The sequence below is a fragment of the Salmo salar genome, chromosome ssa20, assembly GCF_905237065.1.
Source record: "Salmo salar chromosome ssa20, Ssal_v3.1, whole genome shotgun sequence".
NCBI classification, from domain to species: domain Eukaryota; kingdom Metazoa; phylum Chordata; class Actinopteri; order Salmoniformes; family Salmonidae; genus Salmo; species Salmo salar.
In genome coordinates this window covers 30,791,781-30,815,846 of record NC_059461.1, presented here as the reverse complement: position 1 = coordinate 30,815,846, position 24,066 = coordinate 30,791,781, and the positions used below count along the sequence as shown (strand labels likewise).

The window sequence follows — 24,066 nt, the reverse complement described above, 5'->3', positions numbered from 1 at the left end:
CCAGAAAAATGCATATTGAAATGATCGATTATCGTAGATTTATCGGTGGTGACAGTGTTTCCTAACCTCAGTGCAGTGGGCAGCTGGGAGGAGGTGCTTTTATTCTCCATGGACTTAAGTGTCCCAAAACTTTTCTGTTTGAAAAAGCTAGCCTTAGCTTTCCTAACTAACTGTGTATATTAGTTCCTGACTTCCCTGAAAAGTTGCATATCGCAGGGGCTATTCGATGCTAATGCAGAACGCCACATGATGTTTTTGTGCTTTTCAAGGGCAGTCAAGTCTGGGGTGAACCAAGGGCTATATCTGTTCTTAGTTCTACTTTTCTGAATGGGGCATGCTCATTTAAGATGGTGTGGAAAGCACTTTTAAAGAGCAACCAGGCATCCTCTACTGACGGGATGAGGTCAATATCCTACCAGGATACCCGGGCCAGGTCGATTAGAAAGGCCTGCTCGCTGAAGTGTTTCAGGGAGCGTTTGACAGTGATGAGGGGTGGTCGTTTTGACCGCGGACCCATTACGGACGCAGGCAATGAGGCAGTGATCGCTGAGATCCTGGTTGAAGTCAGCAGAGGTGTATTTGGAGGGCAGGTTGGTTAGGATGATATCTATGAGGGTGCCCGTGTTTACAGATTTGGGGTTGTACCTGGTAGGTTCATTGATAATTTGTGTGAGATTGAGGGCATCAAGCTTAGATTGTAGGATGTCCGGGGTGTTTCCCATTTCCCAGTTTAGGTCACCTAACAGCACGAGCTCTGAAGATAGATGGGGGGCAATCAATTCACATATGGTGTCCAGGGCACAGCTGAGGGCAGAATGTGGTGTATAGCAAGCGGCAACGGTGAGAGACTTGTTTCTGGAAAGGTGGATTTTTAAAAGTAGAAGTTCAAATTGTTTGGGCACAGACCTAGATAGTAAGACAGAACTCTGCAGGCTATCTCTGCAGTAGATTGCAACTCCGCCCCCTTTGGCAGTTCTATCTTGTCGGAAAATGTTATACTTAGGGAAGGAAATGTCAGGGTTTTTGGTGGCCTTCCTAAGCCAGGATTCAGACATGGCTTGGACATCCGGGTTGGCAGTGTGTGCTAAAGCAGTGAATAAACAAACTTAGGGAGTCAACAAATGAGAGCGCCTGGGGAATGGGAGTGGTACTGGGGGCTACAGGGCCTAGGTTGACCTCTACATCACCAAAGGAACAGAGGAGGAGTAGGATAAGGGTACGGCTAAAGGCTATAAGAGCTGGTCATCTAGTGCGTTCGGAACAGAGAGTAAAAGGAGCAGATTTCTGTGGAAGAATACATTCAAGGCATAATGTACAGACAAGGGTATGGTAGGATGTGAGTACAGTGGAGGTAAACCTAGGCATTGAGTGACGATAAGAGAGGTTTTGTCTCTAGAGGCACCAGTTAAGCCAGGTGAGGTCACCACATGTGTGGGGGTGGGACAAAAGGGGCATATTGGGCAGGGCTGGGGGCTCTACAGTAAAATAAGACAATAATCACTAACCAAAGAGGTATTGTAGCCCAAGAATTAGCTGGTGGACCTCTTCGACTGGCCAGGAGATGGGCCTAGCACGAGGCTAGCTCAAGGCTAACTGGTGCTTGCTTCGGGACAGAGACGTTAGCCATGAGTAGCCACTCAGATTGCAACTAGCTAGCTGCGATGATCTGGTGTAAAGGTTCAGAGCTTGTGGTAGGAATCCGGAGATGTGGTAGAGAAAAAGCAGTCCAATATGCTCTGGGTTGATATCGCGCTGTGTAGACTGGCAGGTATTGACCGAGGCTGGCTGGTGTCCGAGTTAACGGTGAAGACCGCTAGCAGTGACTAACTGACTACTAGCTAGTAGCTAGTTAGCTGGCTACCTTCTGATGGGGGTTCCGGTTCTAAAGTATAAAAATAGCAGATCCGTACCACATTGGGTGAGGCTGGTTGCAGGAGAGTATATTCAGTCCGTAGATGGAAAGTGAGATTAAAATATATACACGAAAAGAAAACTATATTTACACGGGACAAGACAAAACACACTGCTATGCCATCTTGCCACAAAGATGGGGACATCATCTGAGGTCATTTCTAATCATCTAATGGTTTAGAATTAGGATTTGGGGAGAGAAAACAAGCCATTTGGCCATCTTGAAGCCAACCATCACAGAATCAATGTATAAGGCATTAGGAACATACTCCTTGACCTCATCTTGACAAACGGGATGACAAAGTAATAGTGATATAGCAAATACAACCCATACAAGTGTTACATTTCTATTGAACATGGACTAACAAACAGACATCTGTGTTAGACATAACACATGTATGCACTAGGCTCCAAATGAGGGAAAGCAGGCTAGAATGCAGAGATCAAACCCCTTGGGTTTGTGCCATGGGGAGATCTTCGTGGGCTATACTCAGCCTTGTCTCAGGATGGTAAGTTGGTGGTTGAAGATATGCCTTTAGTGGTGTGGGGGCTGTGCTTTGGCAAAGTGGGTGGTGTTATATCCTGCCAGTTTGGTCCTGTCCGGGAGTATCGTCGGATGGGGCCACAGTGTCTCCCAACCCCTCCTGTCTCAGCCGCCAGTATTTATGCTGCAATAGCTTATGTGTCGGGGGGCTAGAATCAGTCTGTTATATCTGGACTATTTCTCCTGTCTTATCCGGTGTTCTGTGTGAATTTAAGCATGCTCTCTCTAATTCTCTCTCTTTTCTTTCTTTCTTTCTTTCTTTCGGAGGACCTGAGCCATAGGACCATGCTTCAGGACTACCTGGCCTGATGACTCCTTGCTATCCCCAGTCCATCTGGTTGTGCTTCTGCTCCAGTTTCAACTGTTCTGCCTGCGGCTATGGAACCCTTACCTGTTCACCGGACGTGTTACCTGTCCCAGACCTGCTGTTATCAACTCTCTAGAGACAGCAGGAGCGTTAGAGATACTCTGAATGATCGGCTATGAAAAGCCAATTGACATTTACTCCTGAGGTGCTGACCTGTTGCACCCTCTACAACCACTGTGATTATTATTATTTGACCCTGCTGGTCATCTATGAACATTTGAACATCTTGGCCATGTTCTGTTATAATCTCCACCTGGCACAACCAGAAGAGGACTGGCCACCCCTCATAGCCTGGTTCCTCTCTAGGTTTCTTCCTAGGTTCTGGCTTTTCTAGGGAGTTTTTCCTAGCCACCATGCTTCTACACCTGCATTGCTTGCTGTTTGGGGTTTTAGGCTGGGTTTCTGTATAGCACTTTGATATATCAGCTGGTGTAAGAAGGGCTTTATAAATACATTTGATTGATTGTTGTGGCACGCACACCTTATAAAACACTAAGATAAATAAAACAGTTGACCCTTGATGATACTGTGTAGTAGCCCTTAAAGGACGTCCAATTACCTCATTCATGTGTTGATCGCTGTGTGTTTTACTGCACAGCATCTGAAGGTGTGATTATCTCAGCACTGGTGACAGGAACACGTGAATCATGAAGAAAATAAATCTACAGTATCACCAGGTTGAAATGGTATAACGTGGAATTAAAATGGATTTTCTGGGGGATTTGTATAATTTTATTTACACAACATGCCTACCACTTTGAAGATGCAAAATATTTTTTATTGTGAAACAAACAAGAAATAAGACAAAAAAACAGAGAACTTGAGTGTACTATTCACCCCCGCAAAGTCAATACTTTGTTGAGCCACCTTTTGCAGCAATTACAGCTGCAAGTCTCTTGGGGTATGTCTCTATAAGCTTGGCACATCTAGCCACTAGGATTTTTGCCCATTCTTCAAGGCAAAACTGCTCCAGCTCCTTCAAGTTGGATGGGTTCCGCAGGTGTACAGATTCTCAATTGAATTGAGGTCTGGGCTTTGACTAGGCCATTCCAAGACATTTAAATGTTTCCCCTTAAACCATTCGAGTGTTGCTTTAGAAGTATGCTTAGGGTTATTGCCCTGTTGGAAGGTGATCCTCTGTCCCAGTCTCAAATCTCTGGAAGACTGAAACAGGTTTCCCTCAAGAATTTCCCTGTATTTAGCGCAATCCATCATTCCTTCAATTCTGACCAGTTCCCCAGTCTCTGATGATGAAAAACATCCCCACCGCATGATGTTGCCACCACCATGGATGGTGTTCTTTGGGGTGATGGCAGGTGTTGGGTTTGCGCCAGAAATAGCCTTTTCCTTGATGGCCAAACATCTCAATTTTAATCTCATCTCACCAGACTACCTTCTCCCAAATGTTTAGGGAGTCTCCCACATGCCTTTTGGCGAACACCAAACGTGTTCGCTTATTTTTTTCTTTAAGCAATGGCTTTTTTCTGGCCACACTTCTGTAAAGCCCAGCTCTGTGGAGTGTACGGCTTAAAGTGGTCCTATAGAAGGACCGATACTCCAATCTTCGCTGTGGGGCTTTGCAGCTCCTTCAGGGTTATCCTTGGTCTCTTTGTTGACTCTCTGATTAATGCCCTTCTTGCCTGGTCCGTGAGCTTTGGTGGGCAGCCCTCTCTTGGCAGGTTTGTTGTGGTGCCATATTCTTTAAAACATTTTATAATGGATTTAATGGTGCTCTGTGGGATGTTCAAAGTTTCTGATATTTTTTTATAACCCAACCCTGATCTGTACTTCTCCACAACTTTGTCCCTGACCTGTTTGGAGAGCTCCTTGGTCTTCATGGTACCGCTTGCTTGGTGGTGCCCCTTGCTAAGTGGTGTTGCAGACTCTGGGTCTTTTCAGAACAGGTGTATATATACCGAGATCATGTGACAGATCATGTGACACTTAGATTGCACACAGGTGGACTTTATTTAATTAATTATGTGATTTCTGAAGGTAATTGGTTGCACCAGATCTTATATAGGGGCTTCATAGCAAAGGAGGCACCACTTTCAGTTTTTTATTTTGGGGATTTTTTTGAAACAAGTAATTATTTTCATTTTACTTCACCAATTTGGACTATTTTGTGTATGTCCATTACATGAAATCCAAATAAAATCTATTTAAATTGCAGGTTGTAATGCAACATAGGAAAAACGCGAAGGGGGATGAATACTTTTGCAAGAAACAGTATATGCTATACAGCCACACATAAAAGCTGTATGACTTCAGACAATATCTTTAACTATAACTGTGCAGAATCTAGTCTACACACTATAGGTTCAATCCCCCTGACTGTCCTGAAGCTCTGTTTATGACCAGGCACTTTGCTAGACGCCAGTTTGCTCCTGGACCAACCCAAGCAATTATTACGCTGTAGCAAACTGGGAGTACTACTTGACAGAGCATCGAAACAGGACTAGTCACACTTTTGAAAAAGTTTTTAAAAACTAGTGCATTTAAAATCATGACATAAGATAAGAATCTTCATTGCATACATACAGGTGAAGTCGGAAGTTTACATACACCTTAGCCAAATACATTTAAACTCAGTTTTTCACAATTCCTGACATTTAATCAGAGTAAAAATTCCCTGTCTTAGGTCAGTTAGGATCACCACTTTATTTTAAGAATGTAAAATGTCAGAATAATAGTAGAGAGAATGTTTTATTTCAGCTTTAATTTCTTTCATCACATTCCCAGTGGGTCAGAAGTTTACATACACTCAATTAGTATTTGGTAGCAGTGCCTTTAAATTGTTTAACTTGGGTCAAACGTTTTGGGTAGCATTCCACAAGCTTCCTACAATAAGTTGGGTGAATTTTGGCCCATTCCTCCTGACACAGCTGGTATAACTGTGTCAGGTTTGTAGGCCTCCTTGCTCGCTCACGCTTTTTCAGTTCTGCTCACAAATGTTTTATAGGATTGAGGCCAGGGCTTTGTGATGGCCACTCCAATACCTTGACTTTGTTGTCCTTAAGCCATTTTGCCACAACTTTGGAAGTATGCTTAGGGTCATTGTCCATTTGGAAGACCCATTTGCGGCCAAGCTTTAACTTCCTGACTGATGTCTTGAGATGTTGCTTCAATATATCCACAATTTTCCTCCCTCATGATGCCATCTATTTTGTGAAGTGCACCAGTCCCTGCTGCAGCAAAGCACCCCCCACAACATGATGCTTGCACCCCCCGTGCTTCACGGTTGGGATGGTGTTCTTCGGCTTGCAAGCCTCCCCGTTTCCTCCAAATATAACAATAGTCATTATGGCCAAACAGTTCTATTTTGGTTTCATCAGACCAAAAAGTACGATCTTTGTCCCCATGTGCAGTTGCAAACCGTAGTCTGGCTTTTTTATGGTGGTTTTGGAGCAGTGGCTTCTTCCTTGCTGAGCGGACATTCAGGTTATGTCGATATAGGACTTGTTTTACTGTGGATATAGATACTTTGTACCTGTTTCCTCTAGCATCTTCACAAGGTCCTTTGCTGTTGTTCTGGGATTGATTTGCACTTTTCGCACCAAAGGATGTTCATCTCTAGGAAACAGAATGCGTGTCCTTCCTGAGCGGTATGAAGGCTGCGTGGTCCCATGGTGTTTATACTTGCGTACTATTGTTTGTACAGATGAACGTGGTACCTTCAGGCATTTGGAAATTGCTCCCAAGGATGAACCAGACTTCTGGAGGTCTACAATTTCTTTGAGGTCCTGTCTTATACACGCAAAGAAGCAGTGAGTTTGAAGGTAGGCCTCCAATTGACTCAAATGATGTCAATTAGCCTATCAGAAGCTTCTAAAGCCATGACATCATTTTCTGGAATTCTCCAAGCTGTTTAAAGGCACAGTCAACTTAGTGTATGTAAACTTCTGACCCACTGGAATTGTGATACAGTGAATTATAAGTTAAATAATCTGTCTGTAAACAATTGTTGGAAAGATTACTTGTGTCATGCACCAAGTAGATGTCCTAACCAACTTGCCAAAACTATAGTTTGTTAAGAAGAAATTTGTGGAGTGGTTGAAAAACAAGTTTTAATGACTCCAACCTAAGTGCATGTAAACTTCCGACTTCAACTATATTACACATTATTACTAAATATTATACAGTGCTGCTATACTAATGACATACAGGAATAGATTTGACAAAATAGACATTAAACCCTCAATTAAGACCAGCCTAGAGAAAGACAGCCCTGTTTGTCAGAGTGGCTCAGTGCTCCCCATTATCTCAGCCACTCCCTGTCCTATCATGGCTGATTCACTGGTTGGGACGAGAGAGAGAGAGGACATGAGAGAGAGAGAGGACATGAGAGAGAGAGAACGAGAGAGAGAACGAGAGAGAGAGAGAACGAGAGAGAACGAGAGAGAGAGAACGAGAGAGAGAGAGAGAGAGAGAGAGAACGAGAGAGAGAGAGAGAGAGAGAGAACGAGAGAGAGAGAGAGAGAGAGAATGGTGAGGCAGCTCAAAGACAACTAAAATCAACTGGAATTCCCTCACTATCAAACTCAGCTGATGTATTGATTTAGCTTGGCTTCATTCAAACCTGCAGGCCAACAGACAGGCAGGTCTATTCACATGTTAGCCTCTGTCACAAGCTTTCCCCTCACCATCCATATAGAAGCAAAGTGAGGAAATCCAAGGCTATTTCACATGTGAACACAATTTACATGTATAGGCTGTGGCCCAGAGGCCTGCTGGAGGGAGAGATAGATGACAGCATGTCTACACAGGTCACATCTAGAATGTCTAGGGGAAGAGAGTCTGTGAGAGAGGAGAGTAGTGATGATGAGGTGATCTGTGGCCAAGCAGGAGGTGATAGAAGAGAACAGGGTCTCTGAAACTACTGACTGTCTGGGTGATTGGGTTTCTTCAACAGGGTGCAACAAGGCTTATTCTTTGACAGCAAAACACACTCACTAAAGCAGCAGAATTACACTGATATTACTGCAATTATTTGGGACCAGTGTGGAAGTTTGAACTAAAATGGAGCATGCGGATATTAGGAGCAAACTAAGAGAATACACAGTATTTGAATTGGGACTGGTGAACGGCATGGCAACGAAACTCTGTGGTACAGCGTCATCAAATAAACACCCTGAGTCAGAACTGCACCAAAGCACTAGCATAGATCCCAGATATGTCCAAACACATTTCCAAAACAGGGAACGTTCAGCAAACACTCAGACACACACCAACACACTATCTAAAGGGAGAGGCGCTGGAGCTGAGCAGTGCGGCAGAACACATACACACAGTTAAGTATCATCATTCAGCAGCTCTTGAAAACTAGACAATGAAAGATGAGAGATGATGAAAGAAAAAGAGTAAAGGGCAAATAGAGAATGAGAGGGGAATACTGTAAGTAAATAGAAAAAGGGTGGAGAAAATTAGGATGGAGTGAGAGGAGAACGAGGCAGAAGATCTGAAAAAGAGGAAAGGAGTGAAGAATAAGAGTGAGAGATAGAGAAAGAGAGGAGGGGAGTTCAGAGAAAGAGAGTGTGAGAGGAGTTGAAGAAAGGGAGAGGAGAGAGGGCGGGGGAGAGGGAGGGAGAAAGACCCTAGTGACTGGTGTGGTGGTGGTGTTGTTTGTGCTGTCAGATCCTGAGGAGCCCCATGAGAGTGGTGAGAGCGCTCAGCTGCATCATGGCCTCTTTTCCGATTTCACGCTTTGATGCTCTTCGCTCTTAGAGAGACAAACTGTTTCAGCGCCACACAAAATGCTTGCTCTGTTTTATTCATACAGCATATAGAGGACTACAGCATGCCTGTCTGGAGCTAACACTGTCACTGTGAACAACGGTGGGGTGATTCCCTGTATCTTTCACTGTTTCATTCTCTCACTTTACCTCTTCTCTCATCTCTTTTCTCCTCTATTCTGATCTTTCATTTCCGCTTTGCTTTCTTTCCGTCTGTGCTTCTCTCTCCCCGCTCTTGTTTTTCTGCTTGTGTCCTCCTCTCCTCTTTCTTATATCTTTCCTCTTTCCTTTCCTCCCCTCATCTCCTCCCATCTCCTCCTCTCCTTTTTCCTCACCTCTGCTCTCCTTTTCTTCTCCTCCTCTCCTCTCCTTTTTCCTCTCCTTTTCCTTCCCTCTCCTCTCCTCTCTTTAGCTCATTTTCACTGAGCAGCATGTAATCACATTTGTACTACATCATGTCAGGCTTGATGGGTTTCATTCCCCCTCTTTGCCGGAAGGAAACCACCACCCCCGCAGAAAGAAAGATTGGGGCTCTTTGATTTTGGTTGGTAGCAAAGATTTCAATAAAATGTTTATGAAAGTATACTTATCTTGGTCTAGGAGTGCAAGTAAAATGGGATATCTCATTCAGCTCAGTAATGCGTCTAAGCTTCCTTGCATTGAGGGTAATGAACAGATAGGCATGAAGTATTTTGATTCAGTGAGCGCTCGATAAGACAGCACAATTACACTGATATTGCAGGTGGCTGCAGGTTCTCTGTGAGCCGCACACACACACACACACACACACACGCCGCCCCCCCTCACACACACACACGCTCTCCCTCACACACACACACACGCTCTCCCTCACACACACACACACACAAACACGCTCTCCCTCACACAGTCTCTCTGCTCTAGTAGTGTGTAGTGTAATCTCTGCAGTGGCACTGCGATCTCACTGCAGTTTAGCCATGCTCAGCTGCCCCTGGCCTGGACCATGCAGATACTCACAGACTGCCAGCTAGCTACCATAGACAGAGAGACAGAGAGAGATGAAAAAATATGTTTGATTGTCACATACACCAGATAGGTGCAAAAGTAAATGTGTTGTTTTACTGAGTCAGCCATACTACTATGGTGCCCCTGGAGCAAATCAGGGTTAAGTGCCTTGCTCAAGGGCCATCGACAGATTTTAGGGAGGGGAGGAAGATAGAAAGGGGGAAGGAGGGAGAGAGATACAAAGAGAACGAGAGAGACAAAAAAAGGGAAGAACCAAGAAAAAAGTGAGTGAGAAAGTAGAGAGTTACAGAAAGAGAAAAGGAGGCCAGCTAAGGAGGTGGAAAGTGATACGATTAGGCGTTAAGTCTCTCCTTCCTCTTGCACTCCCTCTCTGCTCCCTTTCCTCCCACATCCCCCTTCCCTCTCTGCTCCCTCTCCTCCCACATCCCCCTTCCCTCTCTGCTCCCTCTCCTCCCACATCCCCCTTCCCTCTCTGCTCCCTCTCCTCCCACATCCCCCTTCCCTCTCTGCTCCCACTCCTCCCACATCCCCCTTCCCTCTCTGCTCCCTTTCCTCCCACATCCCCCCTCCCTCTCTGCTCCCTCTCCTCCCACATACCCCTTCCCTCTCTGCTCCCTCTCCTCCCACATCCCCCTTCCCTCTCTGCTCCCTTTCCTCCCACATCCTCCTTCCCTCTCTGCTCCCTCTCCTCCCACATCCCTCTCCCTCCCCCTTGCTCCATTTCCTCCCTCTGCTCCCTCTCCTCCCACACCTCCCTCCTCACCTCCCACATTCCCCTCCCTTTCTGCTCCCTCATTGCTCCCTCTCCTCCCACATCCCCCTCCCTCCCTGCTCCCTCTCCTCCCTCCCTCATTGCTCCCTTTCCTCCCTCCCTGCTCCCTCATTGCTCCCTCTCTGCTCCCTCTCCTCTGTTACTTACTTTTTCCTCCCTCCATCCCTCTTCCTTTCTCCTCCCCTATATCATTCTTTCTTCATTCTCTCTTCACTCGATGCCATTCCCCTTTATCCTTCTCTTTTTGATCACTGTTCTCTCTCTCCTTTTCACCTCCCACTCTAGAACCTCTCATTCCTCAATCATTCACATGCAGCAGTTAAGATTCCTGTGGGATCTTGTTAGGTCCAAATTGAATTCTGTAATATTTGTTGTGCATCCTGTACAGGCCTTTGTGTTTTTCATATTGCATGATTCAGTTACACTGGGCTCAGTTTGACCACCCTGCGATGCGAAGCATCAGTCTCTGGGATGTGATTAATGTTTCCCTGAGATCCATCTGCATGGAGACCAAATCACACCCATGTTGTACTGATACAGAATGTACAGATGTGTAATTAAATATGCTGACACCGCCAACAACTAGTTGGTGCTTTTGAAATAGAATGATTTGTGGCCTTTGCAAATGATTTAGTGTATTTGAATCTTAGGCACAATTTATGCTTTGCAGAAAAGAGACAAACACCTAGATAAAGTGAGCCAGTAAAAGTGTTGGCCTACCAGTAAGTTGGCAGTTTGAGACTATACTCATAGCATCATTAACAGAGACATATCACCTGTGCTTGGACAACGGAGCTCTACTCAACAGCAATTAAGTTACATGTAGTCTACTTTTTAATGTAGAATATATACAGTATTGCCATGGCACCTGTATAGCACATACCCTCTTTACCATTTGTTTACTGTAATTAAGTATAATTATCCTGTAAAAGCCCAATTGGATTCCAACGAGGTCAAAGTAATCATGGAGTGTGTCCACACACACAATCACGTTCAGCCTGTCACCTCATCAGGGGAGGAGCCTCGAGGCAATCAGAGAGAGAGAGAGAGAGAGAGAAGGAAAAAGAGGGGACATGATTAAGAAAATCTAATTGTATTTGTCACATGCTTCGTAAACAACAAGTGTAGAATTACAGTGAAATGCTTCCTTACGTGCCCTTCCCAACGATGCGTGATGAATAAGGGGAAGCAGCGCATGGAGCAACATAAGTAGCAGTGCTATGGTTCACTGTGCAGGGGGAGTTGAGGGCTGACTGATTCCATGTTTTTACAGTATGACACAGAAAGCCCTGGACACACATGTCATGTCAGACTTGCTCGTGATGGATTACAGACCTGCAATCATTTGCACTATTGTGGCTCCAAGTTAACACATTGGTATAACTAGTCCCTCAACACGGGCAAAGAAATCAACATACCATTAAGCTTACCGTATGCTACCAGCAGTGGTGTAAAGTACTTAAGTAAAAATACTTTAAAGTACTACTTAAGTAGTATCTGTACTTTACTATTTATATTTTTGCCAACTTTTACTTCACTACATTCCTAAAGAAAATTATGTAATTTTTACTCCATACATTTTCCCTGACACCCAAAAGTACTCGTTACATTTTGACAGGAAAATTGTCAAATTCACACACTTATCAAGAGAACATCCCTGGCCATCCCTACTGCCTCTGAACTGGCGGACTCACTAAACACAAATGCTTAATTTGGAAATGATGTCTGATGGAGTGTGCCCCTGGCTATCCGTCAATAAAAAAACAGAAATTATGCCATCTGGTTTGCTTAATATAAGGAATTTTAAATGGTTTATACTTTTACTTTTGATACTTAAGAACAGTTTAGCAGTTCCAAGTACATTTAAAACCAAATACTTTTAGACTTTAACTCAAGTAGTATTTTACTGCGTGACTTTCACTTTTACTCGAGTCATTTTCTCAAGGCATCTTTACTTTTACTCAAGTTTGACAATTGAGGACTTTTTACACCCAGTCAAAACAGTTTGCGCATATATTATGACGATAATTTGTGACGTTTTTGTTGGTTTTGGTCTTTTTTTTTTAGGCAAGTCGAAGTTTGGTAGCCGAAGTCTACGCCCTTTCGTAGATTTTAGCTATCGTTCTTTTTTTACATCCATTATTAGACAGTGGCAACGATGATGATTATGAACATGGTCTTTTGCCTGCTAATGCCTGCAATGCAGTGAAGAAACCGATATGACAACAATAACGTCTAATGTAACTGGCCCCTCTAACAGTACAACTGGCCCCAGCTGGGCCCCCCCAGTTGAAATGGTCTAGAACTGCCACTGCAGTCCCCCACAACATTCCCAAGAGTTTCCTAATTGGAAAGGGGTAGTCTGTTTAATCAAGAGGGACAAGCAACAGTAATATTGCCCTTTTTTTTCCTCTCGTTTCCAAGCAAAGGTCTTTAGGGAGTATGAGAGCACAGACGTTGTTTTGCCTAGGTGAGATCTGCTAGGAGCAAACCGAACCTATGTATGCGGATGCCTTTACACTGTACTCTAGTCAAATCGAATCAAATGTTATTTTTCACATGCACCGAATACAACAGGTGTAGACCTTAACGTGAAATGCTTTCTTACAAGCCCTTAACCAACAATGCAGTTCAAGAAAGAGTTAAAAATATTTACTAAATAGACTAAAGTATGTATATATTTTTAATAAAATAACAATAATGAGGCTATATACAGGGGGTACCGGTACCGAGTCAATGTGAGGGGGTACAGGTTAGTCAAGGTAATTTGTACATTTAGGTAGGGGTAAAGTGACTATGCATAGACAATAAACAGTGAGTAGCAGCAGTGTAAAAACAAAGGGGGAGCTTGGCCAGTTTGCACTACCCTCTGTAGCGCCTTGCGTTCATATGCCGAGCAGTTGCCATACCAGGCGGTGGACACCAAGGATCTTGAAACTCTCGACGCGCTCCCCTACAGCACCATCGATGTGAATGGGGGCGTGTTCAGCCCTCCTTTTCCTGTAGTCCACGATCAGCTCCTTTGTCTTGCTCACGTTGAGGGAGGGCTTGTTGTCCACCTCCTCCCTATAGGCTGTCTCATCGTTGTCGGTGATCAGGCCTACCACTGTTGTGCTGTCAGCAAACTATTATTTTTTATTAATCCAAAACATACAATATACTTGCAGTGAAGCCGCTCAACAACTACATCATACCAGTCATCCAACAGACTCCCATTCAGAGCGACACACAGAAGTATCCAGGGTCAATGCCCTGCTCAAGGTCGGGGACCCGAACCCTCCAAGATCCCCCCACAGTTCCCCAATAGCTGCCCCTCAACCATCTGAGACCGCTCCCCCATTCCCCCTCCAATAAATAAATAAAAATAAATTTAAAAAATGTAATTAAATGAATTTCATTCCCCACCCCCACCCCAATGCACGAACAACCAAGAAAATGTAACTAAAGAGAAAAAAGACAAAGGAAAACAGAAAACAACAATGCAAAAACAAACTAAAGACATCAAGGACAACTACAATCATAGCAGCAAAGCCAACTGTATATGTTTGAGTGCATGTCTGGCACTATTACATGTATGTGTGTCCGTGTATGTGTGTATTTGAATGAGTGTGTATATGCATGTGTACAAACACCTGCACGGCATCAGCCTCAGCCAAACCGGCATTAGCTGTAAAAACACTGCCCCTCAGTGTCATTCAAACTTACTTTTTATTATGTTTTATTTTGACATTATTTTTTATACTTCTATCTCCCACCCAGCAACTCCACTCCCACTTCTCTCCAATTCCACATCCCAACCCTCAGCTTCCTTCAGCCCATCCCACCTATCTCTGCTGGCCAACCTCTTTGGATTTCTACACACCACATATCTTTCAACTATGCTGTGATGTTTAACGTACAATTTCAATCTATCTTGTCGAATAGAATCCACAGATTGCGAGTTGATGATAAATACTTTTACTAAGAGTATTAGTATATTAGTAATTGACTGACCCGGTCTCTCCAGATCTCCTAACAGTACTATTTCTAGGGTCAGTTTTAGATCAATGTTATGCATTTTCTGCCATTCCTGAACCTGTTTCTGGTCTCAGGTTCAGGAATGCCTGAAAATGACAAAATAATACCAAAATAAATGGTCTATTGATTCTGTATCCTCACAACAAAATCTGCAGAGCTTCGATGATTTTATGCCCTGTATATTCAACATTTTGTTGGTGGCAATAATTCTATATAATAATTTTAGCTGAAAAGCACAAAGTCTTGAAGCTTGCATTGTTTTATATATCAACTCATACACCTTGTACCATGGAATCGGTACATCAAAAATCTCTTCCCAACTATTTTGCAATCTGTATGGTACAGCAGCACCATAAGTAAGTGAGTAAACTGACATATGACTAAGGAGTTAATCAGGGCAATTTTTCCATAAATAGACAGGTATTTACCTCTCCATGGTTGCAGGACCTTGTCTATTTTTACAAGTTTTCTATTGAAATGTATTGTGGAGAGCTTATTTATATCTTTTGTGATATGAATACCAACTATGTCTACTTCACCGTCAGCCAATTTTATAGGTAAACTGCAGGGTAATGTAAAAGTTGTATTTTTTAAAGATCCAATATAGTCCAGAGAGTACAGAAAAGTTTAGGTCTTCAATGAGACATTGCAGGGATCTAGCTTGCGGACTTAATATAAAACTTGAGTCGTCGGCATACATGGACACCTTTGTTTTTAAGCCTTGGATTTCTAATCCTCTAATGTTGTTATTGGATCTGATTTTAATAGCTAGCATTTCGATGGCCATAACGAATAGATATGGTGACAGCAGACACCCTTATTTAACTCCTCTTGATAATTCAAAACTCTCTGAGGAGTAGCCGTTATTTACTATTTTACACCTGGGGTTGCTATACATTACTTTTACCCATTTTATAAGAGAATCACCGAAATTGAAAAAAATCCAGGCATTTATAAATAAAATCCAGTCTTACTTTATCAAATGTCTTCTCAAAATCTGCTATAAATACCAGGCCTGGCTTCTTAGAATATCATGAAACATGTATTATTTCTAGTAGTTGTCGTATATTATCTCCAATGTATCGTCCATGTAAAAAAACCTGTCTGATCAGGATGAACAATACCTGGTAAAACCTTTTTCATTCTGAGTGCTATGCATTCCGCTAGTATTTTTGCATCACAACATTGAAGTGTAAGGGGCCTCCAGTTTTTTTTAGATAGACTGGATCTTTATATTTGTCATCTGGGTCTTGTTTCCATAATAGTGAAATCAGACCTTCCTGTTGAGTACCTGACAGACTACCATTTCAATAGGAGTAGTTAAAACAATCAAAAAAGCCTCGACATACCTCTACCGGTATGCCATCAAGCCCCGGGGTTTTTCCACACTGAAAGGATTTAATAGCCTCAAAAAGTTATTCCTCTGTAATTTGGCCTTCGCACTGATCTTTCTGTACATTTTTGTATTATTTGGAAATAATTCCTTACCGTAATCTTCATTCAGTGGGAGTGGATGAGACGGAAAAGAGAACATCTGCTTAAAATATTTAGCTTCCTCTTTTAAAATATCATTCGGCGAATCATAGATGACTCCGTCTTCAGTAACGAGTTTCTGCAAATTATTTTTGTTAGCGTTCCTTTGTGTTGGTGATTCAGGAATACTTTTGTGCATTTTCCATCTAGTTAGCTTTATTTTGTAATAGCTTACATTAGATCGTTCTTGAATAAGTCCCTCTAGTTCTTTTTGTTTTTCCTCTAACTTATTTTGTATCTCTGTAGTATTGTTTTTTTTTTTTTTTTTGCTGTCTACCTGTACTATTAGTTCATGTATTTCCCTTGTTAGTCCTGTCTCTTTAGCCAGAAACGGCCTTTTTATTATTGATGAGTTGTCACGTATACTCCCTCTCCGGCCTCTAGGTCACCAGGCTGCTGATTATCCCGCACACCTGTCACCATCGTCTCGCGCACCTGCGCCTCATGACACTCACCTGGACTCCATCACCTCCTTGATTATCTTCCCTATATCTGTCACTCCCCTTGGGTCTTTCCTCAGGTGTTATTGACTCTGTTTCATGTCGGTGTGTTTGTGTTTTGTTTATTTATTAAAACACTTACTACCTGTACTTGCTTCCCGACTCGTTACATGAATATCGAATGACCTCTGAATGTACATTTAAAGGTGTCCCAAACAATAAGGGGATTTGCTGAACCTATATTATACTGGTACAATTAAGTTATAAATTATTTTGTCTTAGTTAAATAAGTTTTCCTCCGGTAAACTTTGTTTAAATTTCCAATGTCCACGTGGAAATTCTATAAGAGTTATATGAAGGCCAATTAAATGATGATCCGACCGAATTCTGTCACCTACTAAAAAATGTTAAACCTTTGATTTTAACATTTTATTCCACCTTACCATAACTAGATACTATTCTCAGGCTAAATTGACCATAATTAGTGCTTGTTAAGTTACTACCATCAGAGGTATTATGACGGTCAAAACTAGAGCTTTCAAATGTCTGATATTTAGAATTCAAGAAATAGGTTCTAGCAATATTTGTTTTATTCCCTTGCCTGTTTTGCCTGTGAACCAATGCCACAGATATTATAAAATGGAGATAAAATATTGTGTGTGTAGTAAATCTGAGTAGGTTGATGTGTATGATATTGGATGTGATTTAGTGATAGTGTGTATGATGTCTGTATAAGAGTAAGACTATAATGTGTGATGTCCAAATAAATAATAACCCCGCCAATTTGCATGGTTAAGTGTCTATGTGTATAACATGTAGTGCGTATAGCCTTAATATTCATGATAATTGTAATCCATATCGTATCACCATCATAGTTGCATCAAGGTTTCAAGTTTCAAGGCGGATTACATGAATTATCTGATCGCACCCTCTGGATTATTGGCTGCGTCCTCAGGAATCCCAGAAAATATTAGACTTTAACGCATGCTATGACGTTATATGTCTAGTAGCGACTCCCTCATCACCCTGTTTTCCCTGAGTAGACAATCCATGTTGGAATCGTGGATTTTTACCTTGGCTGTGAGTGCCTTGTTCTCTCCTTGGAACATGACAATTTCACTCTGGCTAAACTCCCCCTCAGCCCTGCTACCTCCTCACACAACATGTCCAGTGTTGCATGGATTCCAGCCAGAGCACTAGCCTCTATTTCAACCGAAAGTAAATAGATTCATCTGTCTTTCGTTTTTTGTCTGGTTCTTTTGTGAGGTAGCCAGATCTTTCCATGATGGAGAATGTTGTTCCTCCATAGCGTAAAGCTGTTGATAGTCGTCGACTTCCCCCAGGATCTCCTTAGTATCCAGGTTGGCTCTTTACTGCAGCCAGTTGTTTACAAAATGTTTTTAACAATGCGCCTTTCCCACGACGACGACCAGTGTGTTTGTACTACAGCCACCTAGCACTATTGTATGGTTAACGGTGTTTCCTAGCTGTTAAAAGCTAACCGCGTCGCAGAATCGACACAAAAACAAGTTTGGTATTTAATGAATAGCGGTTTGTTTTAATTAAAAATAGCCAACCGAGTGTTTTCCAGCATACAGTGTTCAGCTGTGCACTCTGATGACGTGTGACAACGCACCTTTACTGCGCAGTCTGATCCAACACTCCTAGCTCCGTCATCAAACTTAATGATGGTGTTGGATTCCTGCTTGGCCACGCAGTCGTGGGAGTACAGGAGGGGCCTAAGCATGCACCCTGAGAGGCCCCCGTGTTGAGGATCAGCATGGCAGATGTGTTGTTGCCTACTCTTTCCACCTGGGGTCGGCCCATCATGAAGTCCAGGATCCAGTTGCAGAGGGAGCTGTTTAGTCCCAGGATCCTTAGCTTAGTAATGAGCTTTGAGGGCACTATGGTGTTGAATGCTGAGCTATAGTCAATGGATAGCATTCTCACATAGGTGTTCCTTTTGTCCAGGTGGGAAAGGGCAGTGGGAGTGCGATTGAGATTATGCTTTGAAAGGCTGGTCATGGCTCACATCAACAACATCAGAAGCCAACCAAGACCCATTCCAATTCGCATACCGCCCCAACAGATCCCCAGACTTCATGTGCTTTGAGTTTAGGATTTAGGCAGGTTACCTTTGCTTTCTAGGGCACAGGGACTATGGTGGTCTGCTTGAAACATTTAGCTATTACAGACTCAGTCAAGGAGAGGTTGAAAATGTCAGTGAAGACACTTGCCAGTTGGTCCGTGCATGCTCTGAGTACGCGTCCTGGTAATCCATCTGGCCTTGTGAATGTTGACATGTTTTACGGAGAGCGTGATCTGGTGACTGAGGGGATATAATCAATGCCATTGGATGATTCCCGGAACATATTTCAGTCTGTGCTAGCAAAACAGTACTGTAACGTAGCATCCGCGTCATCTGACCACTTCCGTATTGAGCGAGTCACTGGTACTATCTGCTTTAATTTTTGCTAGTAAGCAGGAATCAGGAGGTTATAATTATGGTCAGATTTGTCAAATGGAGGGCGAGGGAAAGCTTTGTATGTGTCTCTGTGTGTGGAGTAAATGTGGTCTAGAGTTTTTTTTCCTCTGGTTGAAAATTGGATTGGTGGTAGAAATTAGGTTAAACGGATTTAAGTTTGCCTGCATTAAAGTCCCCGGCCACTAGGGGCGCCGCTTCTGGATGAGCATTTTCTTGTTTTCTTATGACCTTGTACAGCTCGTTGAGTGCGGTTTTAGTGCCAGCATCAGTTTGTGGTGGTACATAGACGGCTACGAAAAATATAGATGAAAACTGTTTTGGTAGATAGTGTAGTCTACAGCTTATCATTAGGTACTCTACCTCAGGCAAGCAATACCTCGTGACTTCCTTAATATTAGACATTGCGCACCAGCTGTTATTGACAAATAGACACACACCCCCACCCCTCGTCTTCCCAGACGTAGCTGTTCTGTCCTGCTGATGCACAAAAACCCAGCCAGCTGTATATTATCCGTGTTGTCGGTGAAACATAAGATATTCGTTTTTTTATGTCCCGTTGGTAGGATAGTCTCGAACGGAGATCATCCAGTTTATTCTCCAGTGATTGCCCGTTGGCCAGTAGAACGGATGGTAGAGGTGGGTTACCCACTTGCTGACGAATTCTCACAAGGTACCCCAATCTCCACCCCCTGTATTTCCATCTGTTCTTCATGCGAATGACAGGGATTTGAGCCTAGTCTAGGTGGACAACAGTAATTTAATCCTGTCTTCTTACACAAACCTGCTATAGCACTCATGCATTTCGCTACACCTGCAATAACATCTGCTAAATATGTGTATGTGGCCAGTAAATTTGATTTGATGTTTTACACACAAATGAACGCACACATGCACACACGCACCCCAAACCCCTTACCTAGCCATCCAGATCTGGAGTTGGAGCCACCCAGAGCACACATGTCCGTCTCGGCGCTGGGTAGAACAAACCCCACCACGAACACCTCCACCCCATCCGACATGAGGGCCAGGCCCAGCACCAGGAACAGCTGCCACTGGAACCTGCCGTGGCCACACTCCTGGATGATCAGCTCATACTGCTGGGCCAGTTCTTCCTCATCCGCCTGCCTCTCCTTCTCCAGCTCCTTACGTTCTCTCAGGCTGTCTGTGACGGGCTGCCCCAGAGCCACTTGCCCCTCCCTGGCCCGCCTGTCTCCAGCCGCTGGGATCCCCTGGTACTCCCCCTCGTAAATCTCATCTTCGTCATCATGGCCCTCTGTGGCATCGCTGGCATCACTGGCCTGGTCGTTGTCATTGTAGCCTCCGTCCTGCCTCTGGGGATTATGGTAAAAGTCGTCGCCCTCGTCTACCTCGTCCTCAAAACGGCTGTATTTGCGCTGGGAGTACTCGTCTGTGGCGCTGTCCACGACCTTGTTGACCTTTTTCACGGCGTGCCGCTTGGCCTCCTTGGCGATGTCCTTGGCCCCCTTCACTAAGGAAGTCCTGTTATCGTAGCTGTCATCCATTTTATCTCTGATGGAGGTTCAGGGGTGGAAGTACAGGGGGGCAGAGGGGGATGGATGTAAGCTGGTGGAGTGGTTTGGGAGCAGAGCAGAGTGAAGCAGAGTGGTGGATCTGGAGATGCAAAAGGGGAAAGCCCTGGACTCTGCGGTCACCACAGAAAGATACGCTCACTGGCTGTGGTGTTCATTGGTCCGGCTGTGGGAGAAATAGACAAAGAGAAGGGGAGAGAGAGAGACAGAGAGGGGGAGACGGAAAGACGAGGAGAAAGAGAGGGGGAGAGACAGAAAGACAGGGAGAGAGAGAGAAAGAGGGGGTGACAGAAAGACAGGAGGGAGAGAAAGAGACAGGGGAGAGACAGAAAGACAGGGGGAGAGAGAGAAAGGTTCCAGTCAGATAAGGTGATTAACTCCGGTAGTTTCCACAGCTACATTCACAACCAGACAGTGATGCAGAAACAGCACAGACACCAAACTCTCTTAAACAGTCACTCACCGTCCTGCCTGCCTGCTCCCTTTCCTGTTGATCATTTCTTTGAGTGATGTGAAGAAAATGGCTTTGGCATATTACTCTCAGTTTATATTCACAAAGTACATTGAATTTCCCGGAGAGCTCTTCTGTTCTATATTTCATGAGTCGACATCAGTCTCAGGCCTTAAACAGAGATAGGAAATGTGCCGAATCATATTCATTTGTGTTGGAGAAGGAACTAATAAACAAGGTTCTGGCCCAAATAAATGTGTCTTTGATAAAGCGCTGGTATATTACAGTGGATGTGGCGACCCAAGCAGAACCTTAGTGTCATCCTTTAATCCATGCAAGGGGAGGATTCACGGGAAACCTGAAGGCAAATGACCACTTTGTCACCAACCCACACACACACACACAAACAGTGGGTGTTGGAAGGAAATTGGTTTGTCATGGTTACTGATTTCATACACATTAATTAGGGCACACACACAGTGGGCAGGGGGAAACCCTCCCAGTCGTCAGAGGCCTGGGTTGGCTGGTGGAGACCCCAACATAACCCTGCAATGTAACATGATTTATTGTGAGTGATCAAAGTGTAAACTAAGACCTACAGTATATCACAGATTTACTTCATCGCCCTGGCTGCACTCTTTCATATTATAGCTTGCATAAAATATACATTACGGATTGGTGGGAAGAGAAGGTATATTGGAAACTGTCAACCAAGGATTTACTACATCCTCCAATGGAAGAAGGCTGAATCTGTTGGAGACAGGTGTGTGTCCTTATTTTGTAAAATATAAATGATGAAATTATATAATTTGTAGTATTTTTGATTAACAGAACCCACGGACTCTGGTGTGTGTGTGTGTGTGTGTGTGTGTGTGTGTGTGTGTGTGTGTGTGTGTGTGTGTGTGTGTGTGTGTGTGTGTGTGTGTGTGTGTGTGTGTGTGAGAGAGACTGAGGGTGTCTTTCAGGTCGTCCGTCCACTTTGTCTCTGAGCTGCACTCTACAGGGCCTAATGAACAATGAATCCCTGTCAGGAGGCCACAAATCCCCGCCCAGGCTCCAACTCCCATAATGCAATTTTACTGGGCAAAATGATACCGCTGATTCAAGGTGACTCTGCTTATCCCATTTGGCTCATTGGCTGGCTTCTGACCAATGATCCTTTTAGATGTATTGTTCATTTTTCAGTGCCCCGATTGCCTGTGTTATTTATCATTGTGTCTAGTAGCAGGGTCCTGTGTTATTTATCATTGTCTCTAATAGCAGGGTCCTGTGTTATTTATCATTGTGTCTAATAGCAGGGTCCTGTGTTATTTATCATTGTGTCTAATAGCAGGGTCCTGTGTTATTTATCATTGTCTCTAATAGCAGGGTCCTGTGTTATTTATCATTGTCTCTAATAGCAGGGTCCTGTGTTATTTATCATTGTGTCTAATAGCAGGGTCCTGTGTTATTTATCATTGTCTCTAGTAGCAGGGTCCTGTGTTATTTATCATTGTCTCTAGTAGCAGGGTCCTGTGTTATTTATCATTGTCTCTAGTAGCAGGGTCCTGTGTTATTTATCATTGTCTCTAGTAGCAGGGTCCTGTGTTATTTATCATTGTCTCTAGTAGCAGGGTCCTGTGTTATTTATCATTGTCATTAATAGCAGGGTCCTGTGTTATTTATCATTGTGTCTAATAGCAGGGTCCTGTGTTATTTATCATTGTCTCTAATAGCAGGGTCCTGTGTTATTTATCATTGTCTCTAATAGCAGGGTCCTGTGTTATTTATCATTGTGTCTAATAGCAGGGTCCTGTGTTATTTATCATTGTCTCTAATAGCAGGGTCCTGTGTTATTTATCATTGTGTCTAGTAGCAGGGTCCTGTGTTATTTATCATTGTCTCTAGTAGCAGGGTCCTGTGTTATTTATCATTGTCTCTAATAGCAGGGTCCTGTGTTATTTATCATTGTCTCTAGTAGCAGGGTCCTGTGTTATTTATCATTGTCTCTAGTAGCAGGGTCCTGTGTTATTTATCATTGTCTCTAGTAGCAGGGTCCTGTGTTATTTATCATTGTCTCTAGTAGCAGGGTCCTGTGTTATTTATCATTGTCTCTAGTAGCAGGGTCCTGTGTTATTTATCATTGTCTCTAGTAGCAGGGTCCTGTGTTATTTATCATTGTCTCTAATAGCAGGGTCCTGTGTTATTTATCATTGTCTCTAGTAGCAGGGTCCTGTGTTATTTATCATTGTCATTAATAGCAGGGTCCTGTGTTATTTATCATTGTGTCTAATAGCAGGGTCCTGTGTTATTTATCATTGTCTCTAATAGCAGGGTCCTGTGTTATTTATCATTGTCTCTAATAGCAGGGTCCTGTGTTATTTATCATTGTCTCTAGTAGCAGGGTCCTGTGTTATTTATCATTGTCTCTAGTAGCAGGGTCCTGTGTTATTTATCATTGTGTCTAGTAGCAGGGTCCTGTGTTATTTATCATTGTCTCTAGTAGCAGGGTCCTGTGTTATTTATCATTGTGTCTAGTAGCAGGGTCCTGTGTTATTTATCATTGTCTCTAGTAGCAGGGTCCTGTGTTATTTATCATTGTCTCTAGTAGCAGGGTCCTGTGTTATTTATCATTGTCTCTAGTAGCAGGGTCCTGTGTTATTTATCATTGTCTCTAATAGCAGGGTCCTGTGTTATTTATCATTGTCTCTAATAGCAGGGTCCTGTGTTATTTATCATTGTCTCTAGTAGCAGGGTCCTGTGTTATTTATCATTGTCTCTAATAGCAGGGTCCTGTGTTATTTATCATTGTCTCTAATAGCAGGGTCCTGTGTTATTTATCATTGTCTCTAATAGCAGGGTCCTGTGTTATTTATCATTGTGTCTAGTAGCAGGGTCCTGTGTTATTTATCATTGTCTCTAGTAGCAGGGTCCTGTGTTATTTATCATTGTCTCTAATAGCAGGGTCCTGTGTTATTTATCATTGTGTCTAATAGCAGGGTCCTGTGTTATTTATCATTGTCTCTAATAGCAGGGTCCTGTGTTATTTATCATTGTCTCTAGTAGCAGGGTCCTGTGTTATTTATCATTGTGTCTAATAGCAGGGTCCTGTGTTATTTATCATTGTCTCTAGTAGCAGGGTCCTGTGTTATTTATCATTGTCTCTAGTAGCAGGGTCCTGTGTTATTTATCATTGTGTCTAATAGCAGGGTTCTGTGTTATTTATCATTGTCTCTAATAGCAGGGTCCTGTGTTATTTATCATTGTCTCTAATAGCAGG

At 43.3% G+C, this 24,066-nt stretch overlaps 1 protein-coding gene across 1 annotated transcript in view; it reads right to left on the bottom strand.

The window, feature by feature from the left end:
- The window catches only part of LOC106580415 (synaptic vesicle glycoprotein 2C), a 64,652-nt gene that overhangs the window by 27,432 nt on the left and 13,154 nt on the right, over positions 1–24,066 (bottom strand). Inside the window, exon 2 of the mRNA XM_014161451.2 lies at positions 19,723–20,522. Within this exon, the coding sequence (XP_014016926.1) occupies positions 19,723–20,329 (607 nt within the window). The 5' untranslated portion in view covers positions 20,330–20,522. The remainder of the gene's footprint in view (positions 1–19,722; positions 20,523–24,066) is intronic.